We start from the raw sequence: 21,952 nt of genomic DNA, 5'->3' as shown, positions 1-21,952 counted from the left end.
GGTAATAAGTACAAACTGCTTCTCCAAATGTACATTTTACATTTCTTCACTGCCCACACACATGCGCGTGCTTTGTGTTCAATCATACTATATTGACGGTCACACTGTTCCAAAGCTCTTGATGAAAATGCTATGGTTTCTTCGCGTCCTTTCACTTTTAGGCTGAGAACAGCACCCAACCCATAAACACTGACATCAACCATTATGATAAAAGTGAAACCCTCCCAGGATGCGTGTAAGGCCAGAGCTGTAACATTTGAACACTTGGCCTTTCCTTAGCAAAGCATGTTAGGGATCAACTGTTAGGACATAATTAGCTACAAAAGGCGCATAATACTCTCCTAACCCTAGGAAAAACCGGAGGGTATTTTCATCTGTGGATGGTTTAGCCTCAGTAATTGCTCTAATCACTGAAAACTTCGGCTTTATGCCCATTGCCTACACTGTGTGACCCAAATATTCTAACTCATTGGTTGCAAATTTCCACTTTTCAGCTCAGACTGTCATGCCCTCTCATTTCAAGATGGTTAATACAGCTCTCAAAATCGCCTAATGTTCTTCCAGAGTCTCTGAATAAATTAGCACATCGTGTTGATATCCTTGCACCCTTTACCCCTTTGATGGCTAGGAATAATGTGTCCATTTGTTTCTGGAACACACTGGCCGCTGAGGGCAGACCGAACAGTAGTCTCAGAAACGTGTAGGAACCACAGGGGGTTACAAATGCTATTAACTCGAGACTCTTCAGTTAGTGATACTTGGTGGTAAGCTGATTGCAAATCAATTTCGGAAAAACCACTTGGCCTCCCCCAAGATTTGCTAACAACTTTTGACTTTTGGGAAGTGTGTGGCAGTCCATGATGATGATCTTATTTAGGGCACGTAATCTCTCCTGAATTTTTTGTGCTACGACTATGGGCACCACACATTATGATGAATCTATAGGCTGAATAATTCCTTGTGTACATAAGATTGTGTATGTTTTTTTTAGTTCTTCTTTAACACTGATGGGTACAGGTCTTGCTTTGTGCGCCACAGGTTGTGGGTCGGTGCCAGTATTATGTGGTGTACCAGTCCCTTCACCAACCCTACTTGGTTGCTCAATACTGCAGAATGCTTATCCAGAATTTCCTTGACTAATACCTCCCCACAATCCACATGGCACACCTGGCAAATCACCTACCATGACCAGGTTCTCAGCTCCAGGAACAATATACAGGCCCATGCATGCCAAATCTTGCCAACCAATTATGTTCTTCCCCTTCACAATTACATACACCTTTGTGGGAGTTTCTCAGTCGAAACACAGTACCTTAGATGAAAAATAACATAATTTCGATGTGTTTCTCTCCATACGCTTTGGGGTTCACATCTGATTTGGACAGTGTAAAATCTTTGTCTCAGAACTCATAAAAAGTGGTGTCTCTTAAGGTAGTTATGGGGGATCCATAATCTGCCATAACCTGAAAGAGAATACCATTAATAATAGCTGTACATAATGATCCCTTAACCGTTTTACCCGTGCCACCACAGTCAAGTTTTAAAATCACATTGTTGATGGACTCGGAACATGTATCTACTTCGACATCAACATCAACTCTTAGTGTCTTTTTGTTGCTCCTGCAAACATTTTGAAAATGACCTGTTTTCTTACAAATTATGCAATGTTTGCCCAGCAAAATTACTTATGTGGCTTTTGGACCACATTTGTTGTTATGGTATTTGTACTTGTAGCGCACACAGATACTGCGAGGAGTGTCACGGCACGAACCTTGAGGAATGAGGGAAAGCCGATTAGATAAAGAGGAACGTTTTCAGATTTTTTTTTTTTTTAAAACATTGGGATCCTGAATGCTACAAAGAGTGAAAGGCAGCGAATTCCAAGCCAGAACAGCCTTCAAGGCAAGAGAACTGCTGCCTATCCTTTGCAATCGAAAGCGGGGGACGTGAGCCAGGAGTTGAGAAGCAGAGCGCAGTGGTCTAGTGGGAGTGTAAAAAGTAAAGCACTTCTGCAAGTAAATTAGACCTGAAGCATGCAGGGCACGGTGTGCTATGACTAGAGCTTTCAACTTAACTCGTTCAGCCCCGGGCAGCCAGTAAAGAGAGCACAAATGTTGTCTCACACTGCTTCTGATAGGGATGTTAAAGAGAAGCCTGGCCGCCGCATTCTGGATTAATTGTAGTTTGTTAAGCAGGTAGCCCGGGAGGCAAATGTACAGGGCATTGGTATAATCAATACGTAATAAAATTAGGGCTCGGGTGACCGTTTCTTCAGCAGCTCTAGGAAGAAGTGGTAGAAATTTCCTGAGGGATTTGAGTAACCCAAAACAGTTCCCGGCTAGCTTCTTCATCTGGGTAGAGAACGAGAGATTCTCCTCAAACCAGATCCCCAGATTCTTGGCAGGTTGCCCCTTTGAGGCTGGCATAGAGAAATCCGCCGGCCAAAGTGTTTATCTAAACTGAGGGGGTGATCCTTCCATAAAGGAGGATTTCAGATTTCTCCTCATTGCATTGAAGTTGGGCAGAGGCCAGCCAATGAAAAACTGTCAGGCAATTTTTTGCAGAGGAGGTAGAACACTCAGTTTTTCCCCACATAAACAAGAGCTGGGTATTGTCAGCATAAGCAATAATTTTGGCCCCCAAATCCTCTGCCAATTGAACCAAGGGAGTAACATAGATCTGCAGCAATAAGTTGATGACTGTTTGAAAACATAGACGTTTTCCCTTTGGTGTTGACCAGATACAATTAATTATCCTACTCAGTGTCTATGGAAGAGACTATTTTGACTGTATTTGTGGACTGTGCATGCACGATCTTAGTTGAGATTGCTGATCTTTTGATACTTCGGCCAAATTATTAACTTGATGATGACAGGTTTCAGCAACAGAGCAATCCCTCTTGGATCTTCCTAGAAGCGCAGTTAAAAACAAACTGATCTTGAAAATAATTATCTAGATTATGGTCATATTCACATGTAGCAGCCAATACTTGTTGAATTATACTCTTCCACATTTTCCTCTGAGAGTTGCTAGTGTTGATAAAATGTGCGGCTTTTCAGCAAAATACTAGGTTCGTCAGGAAATTCTTTCTTCAATCTCGCTATGGCTTCAAAGTTAATATTCCATTGCCCATTGCCTTGAGGGGGTGCCATTGGTGGCAGACTATCAAATATTTGCTGAACTGCTTGCCCCAACCTTCAAAATAATAATGCAAACTTGTGTCCAGGACTATAACCGTTTGCATCAATAGCTACAAAATGGTTCTCAAACAACCTGAACCATTGTGACTGCCTAGGAATGGTGGTGGTTGAGTAATTTGATGAGAAGCCATGGGAGTAAATAATGAATGAATGCGCTGTCACCGAAACAGGAGCACAGAAGGTTACACTTTACCGCATTGAATCTAAAATCAGGGACACTGATTAGCGTCAAAACTTGTAAAGTCTGTTGAGAGAAGGGCTTTGGCAGTCAAACAGCTCCCCGGACTTCCCACTATTTTGAAGCCACCAAAATCTCAGCTAAGGCGCTGCTGTGTGGATGTGCCAGTGGTCACTTTTTTCGTAAAAATGCGGTAAGTAACTCCATGAAGAAGAATGTGATTTTCAACTAATTTATTCTCCAATTGTATTCAACCACGGCATGCTGTGTCCATCTGGCTCGGAGTCCAACCATTACCAACTTACGTTTCGAATGCCTCGCCAGTGTCCACTTCATGCACGTGTACACAAACAATAACACTGTCTCAGAGGTACCTCGAGACAAAACACGTCACATCCTACTTACACAGTTTTTGTTTATGCCTGGCCTGAACCATCGAGCAGTGGGCCAGTCATAAGGACAGCCCAGTCTCAAAGGAGAACCAGGCTATTGTTGCAGCAGTGTAGATGTGCACGCGTATAGAGAATGTTAAAGTATTGTGTCATTTTGGCATTTTAGATTAGGCCTGTGTGGTTTAAGGAAAAAAATCCGCCCAACCATTAGTCCCCACGTGATACTTGTCTAGTGTTGGTTTCTTATTTGCAGGGCAAGTATTTTCAGCTGTCAGTATTTGTGAATAACTCTAACCGAATTCCAGCAAATGACTGCTTGATGACTATGGTAACTACATTGACTGTGTGAGCATATTTATATACAAAGACTCTCTCCAGGTGCTACTCTATAAAGAGAAAAGTTTCCTCCAGTTTAGAAAAGGATTTGTGCTTAAAATATGCTGAATATGATCAGGAAGGGAGTTCAAAAGCACAATATCAGTCTTTATTGGGTCACATTTCTCTTGTGTGCAGAAGTAGAGCAGTGTTTTCCTTTTCTACTGTTCCACATGTAACTGGACAGAGTTTTAACGAAGGAAGCAACTCACCCCTAGAGACAAACTCATTTAAACACAGAAGTCTTTTTGTTCTGTTCTTCGGATTTATACATGTAAGTAAAAGTCTCCAGCAAAATTCTGAAATGTGATCTGCCTCTTCAAAAGAAGGGATGAAATTGCACATAATTCTTCCATAGAGACTCCATCATATCAAACATTCCACAAATGCAATGTTAATACAATACCCAAGGGAAGGTGCAATAACGAAGAGATTAAATCACTTCACCATTACTGGTATGCAGCCCTAAGACACTGACAGGGAGCCTTCTTGTGCGTCTAGGGTATTGCTGAACTTTCTAAGAGGAACAAGCTTACTTGCATCAAAATCTCCAGAGCCCTTCTCTCATTATTAAAGTCAACTGTGTCTTAGGCTACTCGTTGTCATACAGACAAGAAAAAGGCATTGCATGCCCACTGAGTAGTTGCTTAAACCAACAGCATCCATGATAAAAGAAGAAGCACCATCTCACATATGCTTTACACAATCATTGTTTCAATGAAAAACAAAATATAAACCGAATGTCAGTCAAATAAAATCTTTTATGGCATACCTGAGAAACCTCATAAAGTGTAAATGGAGCAGTCTCCATATTCAGGCCACCAGATTCGAAATTAACCTCAAAATGAACACGTTAACTACTTCCATACAACCTGTTCATGTGTGCAGTCTAACAGCAGCCTCAATACCTTCACAGGAGGACTGAACAAAAAAGACAATTGACAGCTATCTGTCTAACACAGGCACTTCAAGGAATGGGAATACTATACCCTTGACCATCCTGAGGGCATACATCACAGGCACTTCTTGATCGCTCATCAAGGTACCAGATTTTCCAGCTCGAGAGCACAATGCTCAATATCGGTCTCGTAGACGGCTGAGAATTTATCAGGGCTTCTTTGGCCTTCTCAGCATAATGAATTTGTGTATGCCTCCTGAACAGAGACTTCCACTTACTGTTGCTTGCTAACCACTCGTTGAGGTCGATTTCTCGTGGAAGAACCACTAGCTCCTTGAATTCGAAGTCGGTAGCTCTGGACTTGGTGTACTCCGGCTCCAGATACAGCTTCTTCTCCTCTGGCACCGGCTTCTTCCCGTTGGGCTTTGCTTTGGATTTTCTGCACAAAGAAGGGAAAGCACATACTTATATGGAGCTCACAGGCCTTACAAATGTAATGCAGATCTCACACAGTCATTTAGACGCATTCTCTAGAAGGCACATGTTTGTAAAGCCTGCCAACAGTTTAAAGGTACCTGTTTAACTGACTGCTGTATACCTGTGTGCCTTATGGCTGCCTGGTCATGGGAACATAACAGATGCAGAACAAGCACCATTCTCAGCTGGACAAAGTCACCAAAACCTTTTGAAGTTCCACTTCAAAAGCCATGCTCCATTAAATTACAACAATAGAAAATATTGCAACGAGGTGCACGCACTGTAGCAGTTTGTAGAGTGTGTGGGGGTGATGTGGGGGCAGAGGAAAGAGGTGGCAAGAGAAGAAGTGAACAACAAGAAGTGGAAAGGGATGGAACACAAAAGAGGAAAGGGTGGAGTTACTGGGGAAGAAACCAAGAGGGCAGAAAGCAGGGACCCTGTGCAAATAACATGGAATACACAGACGGGAAAGGTGATAGGGGCGATAGGAGTGGTAAAATTGTGAGAGGTGTGGAGACACTGAGGAAGAGGGGGCAGCAGAAAGGAGCAGAGACTGTGATATATAACATAGCTTAACAGGTGTATTTGAGGGGGCACGTTCACCTGTGGGCATCTTGGCACTGAATAACATATGTTTGTTCCCCAACTCAATGGTACTCATTTTATCGAACTCCGAAGGATAAAAGGCTGAGTGGACCTACTGGGATTTGAACCTGTGACTGAGGTCAAACACAGGACCCTACAGTGGACGCATTAGTCCACTAAGTCACCAGACGCGATTATGATACACGGCAAATCTGACAAGGAATAAGAGAAGTGATTAGGAGGGATGCGAGCCTCATGAAGAAGGAAGGAAAAAAAGGAGGAAGGAAGGAAGGAAACCTCATTGAGAGACGATTGAAGGATTGAGGATTGAGAGACGATTGAAGGAGAGGAAAAAATTTGAGGGAGGAAGTGAAAAATTATGAGGTGCAAGAGGAAAGTATATGGGAAAGAGGAGACATTTGAGTGGAAGGAAAAGGAGAAACCACAGATCTTAATGATACGGTTGGGCCTAACTATAGCTTTCGATACGGTATTGCACACCATGCTTATCCAGAGGATGATGGAAGTTGGCACTACTGGGGACGCCATCAAGCCGATGGTAGCTTTCCTGGAGAAAGGAGCTTATAAGAGGGTGAAGGTCCATTTTTTCATGTATCCACCCTTTGCTGTGTGGATTCCCACAGGGCTCCTCATGGAGGCCCATACTTTAATTTGTACATTCTACCCCTTGCAGAAATGTTGCGGTCTCACATTGGTGTCATATCCAGATGATATGCAGATCATCATGGCCATCACAACTGTCAGCTGAACCTCTAACCAACTCAATTTAGGTCTTATGGAGGTCACAGACTGGATGTCTGCAAGCAGTTTGAAGCTTAAGGTCAACAAAACTGAGGTACTGGTGGTGGGCAACAACAGCCCAAGGTGGCAGGAACTGTCTTGGCCAAAACAACTAGGTGAGCTACCAGAGCCAGCCAAAGAAGTAAAAAAATGTAGGTGTCTGTATAGACGACAAGCTCACAATGGAAACTCAGCCCAAATATGTGGCCGGTTTCTGTTCTGGCATTCTGAGATCTAGGAGGAAAGTCTTACAGACCTTACTGGTATCCACCAGGAGGGTAGTGGTACAGAGTCTAATAAATTCCCGTCTAGACTATGATAACTTCGTCTATTTATGGAGCCCTAAATAGGTGATAAAAAGGCTGCAGCGAGAATCCTGCCCAAAATATCCACATACCAATCAGCAAGACTAACCCTATCAGCCATACAGTGGCTGCCAGTCCAAATGAGAATTCAATTTAAGGCTGTGTGCATCACTCATCGGGCCATCCACAGGAAAGGCCCACTCATCATCCAAAACGTACTCACCCCGTAAGTAACTGCGATCTAGCAATCAGGGACTCCTGTGGGTGCCCAAGATCAAAATAGTGAGAAGCGGAGGCCGCCACTTTGTGTACCTTAAGTGATTGCTCTGGAACGCCCTTATTGACTCCCTTAGAAGTCAGCAGTCGGAAACATGCTTCAGAAAATCTTTAAAAACACACCTTTTCTGAAGTGCGGATATTTAGTCAATTGGATCATCATGGTAGCTCGGTGAGTTTGTAGCAATAAGTGCTGGAAGGCCCGGTCGGGTAGCCATGCACTATATAAAAACTGCATTGAAATAAATCATCTTTCAACAAGACAGACTGATAAATCGTCACTACTATTCATAGAAAATGGTCTTGGAAATACATTTGTACCAGTGAAAACAGAGAAATAACTTTTGCACCTGCAATTCCACGAAAAGGCTTCGATAAGTGCCTATCCTATTTTGTGAGGAGGCATGCACTATCCATTCAGGAATCGGACTGTGGAGAAGGCACAAGGTCATCGTAGCTAGTGCAGTGTAAACACTGTGTAGAATTGGGGGTTTTGTGAAGTGCAGAGTAACAGACAAAAATAAGTGCTGTCTGTGCCACATGAGTTATCTAGGCTTTAGGAGTAGGCTGGACAGCTTCACCATCTTTTAGTCCCTATACTAATATGTTGCACACCGATTTCAGAAAGACAGGTTAGCCATAAAAGTAATAAAAACAGTTTGAACAGAACAGGGGTGCTTGGCCAAGGTGACAAGGCACAAAGTTGTGTCTTCAAGAGTGTGCGGAACGTGGTTCCGGTGTGGCGAACTAAACACCAACTATGCAATAAATCTCATTACATGTAACATACATGCTGGACCTGGCCTCTCTGCAAGGCCACCCCCAAAACTTTTCATTTTTTTGCTGAATTAGTTTTTGCTGGTCTTAGGACTCTGTGCACTTTACCACTGCTAACCAGTGCTAAAGCGCTCTCTGGTTAAAACATGGTAGCATTAGCTTCCACCAATTGGCATTGGAAGTTCCATTTACTTGTAAGTTCCTAGTAAAGTGTACTAGTAAGTTCCTAGTAAAGTGGCACTCCACGTACCCAGGGCCTGTAAATTAAATGTTTCTTTTGGGCCTGCAGCACTGATTGTGCCACTCACTTAAGTAGCCCGTTAAACACGTCTCAGGCCTACCATTGGAGGGAGGAGCTCCATCTTGGACTGAACACTTAACGTACAGGATCTTATCAGCAAAGCATTATTTAACTGGCTAAACAAATAAATCAATCATAGCAATGCTGCAAGGAACGCATTTTAAAAAAGAATCCAGGCCAATTCCATTCAAGGTACGTCAACAAAAAGGGTGTGGCAATCCTAATGAAAATAGGAATCCCATTCACATGGAAAGAGATAATAACAAAAAAGCCAACTGTATAGAAGTCAGGATCAACCTGGAGGCCAGGGTCAGAACAGTTAATTTTTTTCCCAAGGTACAACCCCAACAAAGAGAAAGAAAAAAATGCATGCAGATATGTTCCCATTAGAGGCTTCATTTGCAGTAGGGTTGATGGTATGGGGTGGCGACTTCAGTTGGGTTCTAGGTCAGTCAACTGCTCTGAAACAGCTAAACTCACAGAAGAATTGCTTCTCCTGATGCCGAAAAAGCATTGGATAAAACAGAATGGCAACATTTGAAACACACATTTTACAGCTAACAGATTTATGACTGAACAATGTATCTTAAATTATCTCCAAGTTGGGAAGTTCACAAGCGAAAATCAACAAACTGAGTACTTTCTGAACCAACAATCGTGTCAAGAGGGACTTATCTGCCTCTATTTGCACTCACACTACAACCATTAATTTGTAAAAATTAATGCTAACCATAAGTATTGCGGCCATCAGGAAAGATCAACACAATTTCAAACCGGTCCGTACGTCAATTGAATTTTGCGTTTCCTCCTGGATCTCAAACTATCGGTCCCAGCTTCATTGTAAGAGCGAAGTATGTGGTATGTGGGTTCAAAATGAACCTTACCATATTTAAGTGGGTGTGGCGATAGCCAACTTGAGAACTGAAAGGAAATACAAAATAGGCTACCATAGTTTGAAATGCTCCTTGGGCTGCCTTGGCTATTTAGGAGTCAACATCCAAACAATACCATAAATATCTACTCTGCCAATACTCCCCTAGCTGCATGTTTATTAAAAAGGATTTATACTGGTGGGGTAGAATGTTATAGGCGGGTCCTGTAGAAGGAATTGTCTGTATCGATATCAATTTCCTCTCTATGTGTTATAAGTAGCCCTAATCCTTCCCACCAGATTCAATAAATGAATACTCGAAGATATTTATAAAAACTATCAGCCTTCAGATGGAAATTCAAGAGCCCCAGAGCAGCAGATAATGTGTTATACAAACGAATGCATGAGGGGTTATTAGGTTTCCTAACATATTCATAAATATCCAAGCAGAACAACGACGTCCTGCTTGTGGCTGGTCTGTCGTTCCCTATACCAAGCCTTTGGAGTTAACTGAACCAGCCAACTCTATTTTCTTAAGCAGCTCACAGCGGAAAACATGAGGAGGATAATCTGAGATGGCAGACTGCAGTGAATTTGAAGCTGATCTGCCAGAAGAGGTTTGTGTTTCAAGCCCATAAATCTCCAATGTTTTTTGTGTTGGTTGTTGCATAACCAATTACATTCCTTTATCATGATAATTTTATATTGACTGTAACGCAATTACAAAGGTTAAAGCAATGTTTTTTGTAAATAAATGCAACCCATATTTTTCGATAAACATTATTGGATTGTGTGTATTATTCCTGGCAGAACAGGGAGTCTTCATTTCACCCGTCCACACCCTATGGATTCAGGCAGCTCACCAAAGCTGAAGCTCAAAGGCAAGAAACACAGGCTGTAAAAGTCCAGTGTGACCAACAAATACACCAAAATAAAATAGCCTGCACCATGGATGACCAGGAAAAAGCTCCACCAGTTCAATCTCTGAATTAGACCAGAATCCTCTCAGTATTTTATGTGGCGTTCCCATATGTTAGAGGTCTGTCTGATCCCACTAGTAATTAACGCCCTTTATCTAAATGACACAGGATGAAAGGGACTGGACAGTCAAGCTTGTAGTCTCCAAATAAAGAGTCTCAATACTGCTGTACCTTCAGCCTACCTGGAACGTTAGGTTCTGAAACCATTCCCTAGTCTCCCATAGTGCTCTCTTGCCAGCTGTGAACTCTGAGGATCTGACCCGGAGTCAGGGTTTGATGTGCAATTTCCACACCTTGTAAATAAGAAGGCCACACTACAGCTACTGATATGCTCTACCCCTGCCTTAAAAAGTTCAAGGTCAGCCATAGTCTTCGGTTTTAGTGTTCCTATACCTTAGAACACAAAATGTCTGAATCAAGGCTTGTGTTTGCAATGCATCTCCACTTATAAAATGCAAAGCACATAGTGGGAAGACGTGTCTACCCCATGTGCTAGTTATCTATATCAACCTCTGAGATACAAACCATTCCTCAAGAATGGCATTACGGAAGAACATGGGCAATATGGTCTTCTGTGAAATACTTCACCCTACTACAATCACCATCTAAAAGCTATCCAGGAGAAAAGGAGATAGGTCTCAACCCAGTCAAAGAATGCATCCGCCTGGAAACAAATGCCACCGTTAGTTTCAAAGGCTTGAGAATTCTAGGAAGAGATGTAGCCACCGTGCTGCACTACTGGTCATGCGAAGAAAGCAGTGTTCACTCTTCACACATCCTGCCTTGTTTAGCTCCAGCCCGTGTCTGGACAAGTTATAAAACAGCACAGCTGCCAAATGTCTCTGCTTGGATGGGAAAGGAAGAATATTGTTTTTGAAAACAGAAGAAAGCAGAACTTCCTGAAGCACTGGCTGCCATCGATGTTGGGCAGCTTTCCAACGTCAGACATTGGCAACATCTAGACACGGCTCTCGCTGATGGATGTCAGCCCATACTCCCTTATGTGTGGTCCACCCTTGTCCACAGTGCCCATTTCATTCACAAACAGGTGCGGCACGAGTAAAAGCTAGATGTCATGTCTTTTTTTTTTTGTCATGTCTTCTTACCTACTGGAAAGAACAGAACATGTTGAAAGAGGAATCTGGCCATGCTGTGCCCTCTGCTAAAACAGGCGTAAACCATGCCACCCTAGAGCACTCTATTGTGCAATGGACGAGCCGAAACGGTCAGAGTCAGTATCTGAATATGATTCAGTTTTTCCTCTTAGGGCCCCAAACCATGGTTATTTTTTAATGCAATGGTTAGCAATGGCTGTTCGTTTCCTTGCTTTTCCAGTGGTAACTATGCCAGTGCGGTCCTGCTTTCAAGGGGTTGTGCATTGAGGCAATGTAACACAATGCCTATAAAAAATCAGTATGAATAAGAATGAATGCCCAGGAAAGCCTACTATTTTACTGGTGAATCTATCTTTAATATGATAGTGGTAAAGTAGATCAGGTAAAGCATTAACTCAAAAGCAAGAAGAGGCTCTCTTAATAGATTAAATGGCCCCGTATTAGAAGGTTACTTCAAGAGGTCAAATGCAACTTCGTCCAAGTCTAAGAGGATGAAATGACAACGGTGATTACACTTTAGAATGCTATAAACAGATACATAGGCGCCCTCCATGTATAGAACAACCATATTGGTGCTTTTTGGTTCAATGTAGTTCGTAGGTTTGGCTCCTCTCACTCGGCAAGGAGAAAAATGTCATGTAAGGTCTATAGATATTGGAAGGTGGTGGAACGACTGATCTATGGCACTGAGTTTCAAAGTAGATGTTTTCAGAATGCCTCTTGGTGTCAGAGAGCCTCCCACTGGTCGTATTAATGGTTGGTGGTACGAAGAACACAAAATGGAAAGAATATATTAGGATTAGTAATTTGCGAATGACTTACTGGTCCCAGTAGAATTGAAAGGCCCTCTTTATAGAAATGGACAGGTATCAGGAGTGATAGGTTTGAGTCGGGCTCTGAGAATTACTTGAACCAGGTGATGATTAAGGTCAATTTCAAATCCCGATATGTTGAGAACCAGTTGAAAAATCCTTTTGTTGGTAGATCCCTACAGACTTCAGTGGCTTTTTGCAATGTTATGAGCAGCCCTAATGCAATAGCACCTGAAAGTCCCAAAAGGTGCCCAAAAGACTAAAGCTTGGTGCAGTCGACAGGTGGGGTTCCCAGGGAGCACTGAATACCTAGATAGTAGGGCTTTGGCAAGAATGGGTAGCTCCCCTAGGGAGTAGACAAAAGTTATTTTAGCAGTGCATGGAAGTAAGACAATCAGGCAGTCACTGCCCCAGGTCTGCTCACTTGCACTTTTGCAAATCATCATCATTTTTGGAGTTATCTATCGACCACTTGTTTAGCTGGCCTTTCACTAAGGTGATGCCCAAATTCTATGGAGGGCAAACAGGTGGTCCTGTACTCAACATTAGCCCTTGGAGCTGGGGTAGATCAGTCCCTTCAGGCAGCTTTTTGGAAGGCAAGCAATAAGACACGACGTTGTGCAGTTTTAACTTCATTCCAGCTTGTTCCTAGCTGCAAATAGAAATACCACATACAGTCCCATGTCTTGAGAAGAAGCCTATGTCCCAAATGGCAAGTCTGAGGTACAAAAAATGCTGATGTGCTAGGCCTAGCATCCAATAGGTCTGTTTTTTAGGGAGGAACTAAACTGAGATGCAGCACCAATTAGGGCCTGTGCTTCTTCTCAGGTACAAAGCCGGACTTGCAAGCTTTTATCAGAGTTGATCACACCAAACATTTGGAACCGGAGTGAAACATTTATTTAAGCTGCAATTAAGACAGTTGAACAGTGGCTTCCTCGAGTGCAGGGTAAAAGGTAAGGGCTCAAGGAGCAAAGTAGCCCTTCCTTTGTGTGAAAAGGGACTGTTGCATATAGCACCGACCACCATCAGGACGGGAACGAACGTGTTGGAAATGGGATCCCCGGCTGGCCAGGGCTTTCGCCAAAGTCAGTCAGAGACCACCACACCCAAGTCAGGGCAAGGGAGTTACACGCCAAGATAACCCCTACTCACCCTCTAGGTAACGTGGCGCGAGCAGCAAGGCTAAACTTGGAGGCGATGTAAGTTAAGTATTTGCGCATGCACCCCAGCAACAACTCCCAGGGCCCACCACAAAGGAAACTCCACACAAGGTTATATAAAAATAGCCTTTGTATTACACCAAAACACATTAGATAAAACACACACTTTACAATGTGCCAGAGGCACGGGCAGAATTTACAAGGGATTATTTACAAGACAGGGCCACCTGGACCACTGTCAGGAATCAGAAGTAGCACTTTCAAAAATAGCACTTAGTACATAGAATATAGCACAAAATAGCACACAACCAGTAATCACTGGTAACCAGGACCTCACTAGCACCACCTGTACTAGGGAGAAACCAACCACCTATGTATTACAATACCTGTAGGGGTGTAAGAGGAAAACACATGATGCAATGCATAACATTCATTCAGAGGTGTAAAGGCACATGACGCATAAACAATACATTCAGAGGTGCATAGAAAGTACAATTGCGCCAAACTCACGTAAGTCACCACTTGTGACTGTCCCTAGGCCCTCTGGCCTTGTTGGGGCTAGGACGCCCTGTGTCCAATGTCCAGGGTCCTAAACGTGGCAGCTGCCCACGAAGTGCTGGGCAGCTGTGTGGCAATTGATGGGGCCAACGTGGGAGCCTCTCTAGGCTCTGCCCCACTGACTGTCTCCTGAGCCTCTCTGGGCTCGTGAAATAAATGGCCCCTGAGCCTCTCTGGCTCGCAAACCAATCTGGCGCCTCGAGCCTTCTCTCCGGGCTCACAACAAGGTGGGGGCAAGGTGGGGCCTTCTGGGGCCACTCCCCCACAGACACCAAATGCCCTCTGAGCCTCTGGGGCTCGTGAATACAACTTGCCTCTGAGCCTCGCAGGCTCCACAGAAATCACTTGTGCCCCCTAAGCCCCTCCGGGCTCTAAAGCAACAATGGCCACCGTTGGAGTCCCCCTCCTGGGGACTCGAGCACAATTGGGGCACCTGGAGCCTCTCCTGGCTCTACATAAGCAAGATGCCCCCTGAGCCTCTCAGGGCTCACCAACAATTCCTCGCCGGAAGGGAGAAGGGGGGCCCAGGTCACGGGGGCGGCACCAAAAGCGTGCCCGACACCCCCCCCAACCGCCTCACTCAGAGCCCCACTCACCGGTCTGGCAGGCAGCTGCGTCACGAGAGCTCCCGCTCCTCGGGGCTCGCAGCAGACTTCTTCCCTTTCTCCTGGACTGGTGGAAGGTCCGGGGCTCTCCCTACACTTGGGAGCCCCGGGCAGGACGCTGTGGCTGCTTCCGGCTTCTCTGTCCTGCCCCCGGCCGGCCTGACTTCCGGGTCGCGGCTGCAGGGGCGGGACTTCCGTCGGGCCGCGCTCTGGTTGGCCGGCCTGACAGACCACTTCCGGGTCGTCACGGGCAGGGCGGCGACCCGTTCCAGGCACCTTTAGGCGGGGGCTAAAGTTACCGAGGGGTCGGCACCCTCGAAGAAAAAGTGAAAACGGGCGGCAAGGTCCCTGGCAGGGTGGGCATCTGCCAGGCGACAAAACACTCGAGAATAAGCGAGGTGGCACTCGCTTGGGGCGGCCAATGCCGGGTGGGCACCGGCCTCTTCAAATAAAGCGCTCCCCAGCGCTACAAGCCACAAGAAAGCGCTCCAAAGCGCTATAGCAGAACAAAAGCGCTTCCAAGCGCTAAGAGGCAATTCCAGCGCTCCCAGCGCTAGAGGACAGCCCAAAGTCCAGCAAAAGTCCTCCAGGGGGGCAGGGGGGGGCAAGGCTGGGCCCAGAGCCAGCACACTGGGTCTCCAAGCAGGGAGACACCCCAAGTGGCGGTCCTCTGGCCCAGCAGCAGCAGCAACAGCCCCTCAGGATCCTGGAAGAGAACAACTTCAGTGGGGACACAGCCCCATTTTTATACAGTGCATTCCTTTGTTCAAGGGTGCAGAGTGGGGGCGGAACCAGTCGCAGCTGGTTCTTGAGTACTCTGTTTACCTCAACCACCCTCTCTATTCACTGGCAGGGCTTGGGTCATTAGACACACCACAGGGGGGCGGAGCCAGCATTGTGTGGGGAAAACCCAGCCCATCCAGGACACAGGTACACTCCTCCCACACATCACTCATGCTAATCTCCCACTCACCACCGGGCAGACCCATCCAGACTTCCTGGAGCCTGGCATGCCAGCCAGCTCCAGCCAATCACACGCCAGCACCCTCACAGCACACGTACAGCCATGTCTAGAAATGGCGCTTCGCTACTAGACACATACATGCTGCATACACCATCTCGCAGCATTCACTCTCACGAGTTCACACATACCAGACTCAAGCCTGTACACCCCACGCATCAGGAACTACCAGGGACACATACATTCCCCATGCATTCCTATGGGCGGGCAGGCCTAGCTCAGTACATGCACTCAGAGTGCGCACGCACTTTCCACTGGGACACAGTGAAAGTGCGCAGAATCCAAAAATCACCATCTCCAGGTCACCATTTCAAGCAAAAAGTCTAGGGGTGAACCTGCCCTAAGGGCCAAAGTCCAACAGAACGGTGGTGAGAATAGCTTGGGAAACAGTGTATCCTGGGCCAAGGTTGGGGCCAGCACACTAAAATAACAAGGGAGTGGACATTTAAGTTATCACTGGGGCAGAGAACAAGACTGCACACCAGTACTCCATTCACTCTACCATTCATAACCCTCAGGAGATTAACATCTAGAGGACAGAAAAGATGAGTATTCTGGGTGCCCTCAGACCAGGCACAATCTCTGCCAGACTGCACACTAGCACTAAGTCGCATCTGGATCAGAGACCACCAGAAGAAAAAAAACATTACACACATGGTAACTCCCATGAGAAAAGGCAAAAAGCATGAAGGTTCCTTTGAGGCAGGGGCTCTGGGCTTTAGGGCCTAAATATGCAAGAGTTGTACACATAATTAGGGATCCGTCTTTTGTGTTAGGTCCAAGCTCTCAAAATCAACAAACTATGCCAGCTATCTCCCTTGTGTAATGGCGGAGCATGTAAGATCTATACAATGTAAGCATCAGCTTTAATGCCTCATGCATGAGCTTTACGATCTGCTAACTTGATCCCTGCATCATAATTTTAACCTTAAAATGCGTTATCTGGGCAGCAACCATGGTCTGAAATGGTCCCATCTGTGTAACTTTGAGGAACAGGTCTGATGTCAAAGCGCAGAGCCTGCAGATGTGCATGAATAAGTGTTCAGATGTACTGTCCCTATCCCGCTCTTAGCAGGAGCAGTTCAACCTTCGCAAAAATAGTCTATGTCATGACCTCCCGTGTTGGGATGCAGCCCACTGACAGGTAGTGCAGAACCTGTTATGGGGAACCAAATGCAAGTAAAGCAACTAGGCAACGGCTACTTGTGACAGTCAAGTTCATCATACCCAAAGGGTAAAATACTGAGTCTTCTGCAGATGGCATCAGAAGCGCATTCTACTTCAGAGGAACAAAAAGATACACTGCGACAACAACGTGGGTTCAATGAGCACTCCGGCTGTTTGGAAGCTGGATGCGATCCCAGAAGGAACAGAGCAGCTCAGGATATTTGGGCTCAGCATCAGGGAAACCGCTGCACTATTTTCAGCCCAACATCTGGAACAGTGTGAGGGAATATTTTGGCATCAACATCCTTGGAAGCCGTTATGGAGTCATTGCCAAGGAGCTGCTGCAGGAATACGGGGAGCTGGATGAAGTGAGGGGATGAGGTACCAAGGGGAAAGAACATTCGAGATTTAACACCAGTAGCTAGGACTCGGGCCCACAGAAGAAAACCGCAGAAGTGGGTGTGTACGGCTTCTGGTCAGTGGTTAGTCACAACGTGGGCAGGAAAATGCTTAGGTGCGCACTAAATCAAATTCCCCACCAAACTGGGCAGAACCAGACACAAACGTGGACAAGGGTGGTTCTAATCTGTAAGAAGTGGGTGTAAAACCTTCGCGTCATAAGGCCTGCAAAAGTCGAGAACAAATGTATTAATATATGAAACGAATAAAATAGCACAATCATTTAACGTAAATTTAAATTGCACGATCCTTATAACAGTCTTTCTACACTAATGAAAACTGGGACATGCGAGTGCAGTGGTGAATGAAGCATTAAAATAAACACTTGAAAACAAGACCTACAAAACGTGAGAGAGAGAGAGGGAAGGCCAGCAGCAAGGAGCGTCGATCAAGAACGAGAGGGGCACAGAAATCTATCTCACACTTCGGAGATGAAATTGTATAGATTTGTAGACAAATGAAACAATATTTTCCAACGAACTCTGTAGACCCCGATTGCGGAGCTCTGTAACACAGCGGACAGCTTTAATTAACATTGGGCAGCCTCTTGATCCTGCCTTCCAGGAGGGAGATGCAAAGAACAGGAGAGGGCAGAGTGGCTACTGATAAACAGACGCCCACCCTCCTTTAGGGGCTCTGTAAAAAAGTGGACCCGTGATGATGAATTTTAACTTTTGCAGGAAGTTACGTTTTATTTTACATACTTTTTATATTCACCCACTACGGCTCAAGGTCCGTGTTTCTCGCAGAGCTATAGACAATGGCGAGATGCTGAGTAAATACCTAAAGTGTCCCTTCTTTATTTAAATTCGGATATGCGCTTCCTATCAAGCCTATGGGAAGACAGCCTGGTTTGTGTCAGTTGCAACATATGGGATATAATCTTTTTTCTGTAATTCCGTGGAAAAGAGAAAGACACGAGCAGGGAGGGGTTGTGTCACACTGACTGCTGCAGTGCTTGACGCGGTGCGTGCGTCCACGAGGCATAGTGGGGCTACGCCCCAATGGACGCACCGCGCCTGCGGACCTTTTCCCTTTAATGAATGCCGTGGTACAGGCATGTACGAGTGTAGCAGGCTACCTCCCACCTAAAGTACAATCTCTAGGTTTTGATTCACTTTAGCCATTCAGTGTGCCCAAACTGAGATGTTTACAAGTGGTGTGGTTTAGGAGCTTAAATGTCCATTCTGTCATCCCAGAATAGAAGGCCCCTGTACATAAATCCAGGAAAATGGCCTCCAAGTGGCTGTCTGCCATAATAGAAGGTGAAACCCAGCACTAAGGGTGGAGGGGACCCACCACCCACCCTTATGCAAAGCATGAAGAGAGAGGTCAGGCTGAGCAACGATCAGCCTGACAGTCATGTTCGGGTCAAGGAGCCAGGAGCTGTACATGTGCTGAATGCAGAAGCCTGTTAGTCCGAGTCAAACTTTGCTGGGCGGGAAAAAAGCACAGTCCCGAGGACGTGACCTTCTCAGTTCGGCAGAGCCCTATGAGGTCCTCCACTGATGACGAAAGATCATGACATCGATAAACTCTGACCTGAGCACTTCAGTTTTAAGAACTGAAGTGCCGTGGTCGGACTGTCAATCAGTGAGCCTCGTCACAGATTGGGGACTCTATAAACAGCAGACACCTGCAGCGAGAACTTCCTATATCAGTATGCTCATGGCCTTAAATGGTCACCCAAATGTAAAGCAGGGTTCTGCTGATATCCCTGTAGCTGTGACCAAGCAGGACCAAGCACCACCTGGGCCCTCGCCCAGCTTTCCAGCCTACTGAAATGTTAATCAGTAGACCAAAGGCCCTCACCAGCATAAGCAGACCTTCAGTCACCAGCCCAGGGTCGAGCTCTGATTTACAGACTTTCCCAGGGTGAACCAGTGGATCCATAGTGGAGGAGCCTATCCAGTGGGGCAGGATGACAAGCAGCTTGGAGAAGTGACAGGTTGGCATGTACGGTTCCCTGCACACAAAAGCAACCTTTCAGACCCTGTAGACACCTGGTACCATATCCCTTATCTCCCCGTACTAGCAACCTGGAGTCTCAACCAACCTATGCACAAAATATTCTTTCGGCCTGGAACTGGTATTCCACATATCTGCTACAGAACCAATGCATGTGTTGGCCTTTAGAGGAGTCCAAAATCCCCTTGACAATGGACCCCTCAAACATTACCCTTAAGGAAGCCCAGGAAAGTAGGATTAGAAATCTGCCACTGAAAAGTAATTTCCAAACATGAGTGATCCATTCACACCTTTGTCCAGCCAGCAGCCCCAAATAGAAAACCTTATCATTAAAGTCTTTAGCACACTGGGAAAAACAGAAAGCTTTTTATCACCAGTCCAAAAATCATGTACATAAGAAAAAACACTTTATTCCAGATTTCAACTACAAATTTGCACAAAACGTTATAACAAAGCGAAAAACGTAAAAAAGCTACAATGCGATGGGTGACGTTATAACAGAAAGCGAAAAACGTAAAAAAGCTACAATGCGATGGGTGGGAATGCCTGAATTAATCTCAACAGCTGGTTATTACTTCAGCATTCAGGGTCGCATCCCAGCCCATCATTTTTTGCCACCACGCCACCTCAGACAGGAACCAGCCACATGCAAATGAGTCTTGGTCTTGCCCCAATGGGACCGATCCATTTTTATTTTAGGTTACACTATGCTAGTAAAATTCCTTAAGATTGCAGAAAAAGGAATGATCCTATATATCTGATCAAACAAGTTTCACATTTTATCTAGTTTCTCTAACAATATAATCAAACCGTATTCTAAAACAAAAAAAATCTTTCTGGGCTTTGACCTTTTATTTAATAACTTATTTTAGGTTTCTGTTTAAACTCAAATCTCTTTGGATGGCAGTTGTAATCCTTCACAATATACTGATAACACAATAGGAGATGAGAGAAAAAAAGCCAATGATACACACGATAAAAAGATTTAAAATAATTCAACACTGTGGCACCAAATCAAGGAGGGAGATAGATGCTCTGATGGTGAAAGTTTCCAGATGCTGGTGTTGATATGGGAAAGGCATAGCTTCCCATTTTTCTGTGCGAGATGCAGGGGATATAGGCGAGGAGGTGTACAGCAGATCTTGGATGCCTGATAGTGGTGTGAAAGTGTTGAGGTATGGAGTGCCAAATCGAAAATATGGCTGGTATGTGAGGAGTTTGAAGGTACAGCATTTCTGGATGGGGAGCCAGCAGAGGTCTCTAAGGTGTGAGGAGAATGTAAGCTCGAGGAGTGAGGATGAGTAGGAGTCGACGGCAGAGTTCTGAACAACTTGAAGTCTGTTGGTGAGGCTGGTGGAGACGCCCAGGTACAAAGGGTTGCCGTAGTTTAGTCTGTTGGTGATAGTTGCTTGTTATGTGTCCTACAGGGTGTCCAGTGGGAGCTATTTGAAGATGTTTCCGAGCATCTTGAAGGTCTGTAAACACACTGCAGCTAAAGTGTTCAGTTGGCTTTTCATGGAGATTTGGCTGCTGACTAGGATATCCAGATTCCTGGTGGTGCTGCTGGTCCTAGGGTGTCGAAGCATCAGGCCGTGGTCCTTAGAGAGATGTGCTTGATAAATAGTACAGCTTCTGCTTTTTTGCAGTTGAGCTTAGGGCAATCATTTCATGTTATGTTATGTTATGTTATGTTAATTGGCTCTTCTATAGCGCAACGGCTACTCACAATGGAGTGTCCCGGCGCTTTGGCGAAGAGGACCTTTAATGGAAAGGAAACATAACTGAAAATAAAAGACAACACGATTCCTAAATAAAAAGCCATGTTTTTAATGCCTTTCTAAAAGACAACAGACTAGGGGCCTGTCTAAGAGCAATTGGAAGTTCATTCCAAGCACGTGGGGCCAGGTAATGAAACGAACGCCCCCCTTGTCTGGCTCGTTTGATGGATGGAACGCGCATTGTAGACAAGGAGGCGGAGCGAAGAGCTCTGCTCGGTTGGTACAAAGCAAGGCGCTTTCTAATATACCTAGGGCCCAAATCATGGAGGGCCTTATAGGTAAGCGTCAGGCTTTTAAACAGCACCCTTTTGGCTATAGGAAGCCAATGCAATTCCTTCAGCAGATTGGAAGCACTAGCTCGTCTAGGTAGACCATAAATGGCCCGAGCAGCTGAGTTTTGCACGACCTGAAGTCTTCTTACAAGATACTTAGGAAGACCTAAATAAAGGACATTAACATAGTCCAGGCGCGACCCTACCAATGCCTGGACAATAACCCTTCGATGATTCACAGAAACCAAAGGGAGGAATTTCCTAAGCATCCGTAGGATACCAAAGCACTTCCCTGCAAGACAGGCTATTTGAGGTCCAAAAGTCAACTCGTTGTCAACAATAATACCAAGGTTTTTAGCCTTGGTACTGGCATTGGCAGGGGGAAAAAGATCCTGAGGCCACCAGTTCTTCCAGTTTGGTTCGGAGACACACCCGAAAAAGAGCAGCTCCGATTTATCGGAGTTGCATTTCAGGCCATGCCTCCTGAACCAATCAAAGACTGCCTCTAAGCAGCCTCTGATGCGGGTCCCATCAAACACCTCGTTCTTATTCTGAGTGAACAAGAGCTGGGTGTCATCAGCATAAGACACGATCTGGGCGCCAAACAACTCCGCAACC

General features: G+C 45.3%; 1 protein-coding gene across 3 annotated transcripts in view; it reads right to left on the bottom strand.

Moving 5' to 3' along the window:
* The window catches only part of MOB2 (MOB kinase activator 2), a 305,579-nt gene that overhangs the window by 35,472 nt on the left and 248,155 nt on the right, over positions 1–21,952 (bottom strand). For all 3 annotated transcript variants that reach the window (XM_078682761.1, XM_078682760.1, XM_078682759.1), the window contains exon 2: positions 5,322–5,482. In XM_078682761.1, coding sequence (XP_078538887.1) covers positions 5,322–5,482 — 161 coding nt within the window. The remainder of the gene's footprint in view (positions 1–5,321; positions 5,483–21,952) is intronic.

Source organism: Lissotriton helveticus, chromosome 3_1 (assembly GCF_964261635.1).
Source record: "Lissotriton helveticus chromosome 3_1, aLisHel1.1, whole genome shotgun sequence".
In the NCBI taxonomy this organism is placed as follows: Eukaryota; Metazoa; Chordata; class Amphibia; order Caudata; family Salamandridae; genus Lissotriton; species Lissotriton helveticus.
Note: the sequence above shows the minus strand (reverse complement) of the source record. Positions and strands in the feature narration are given on the sequence as shown.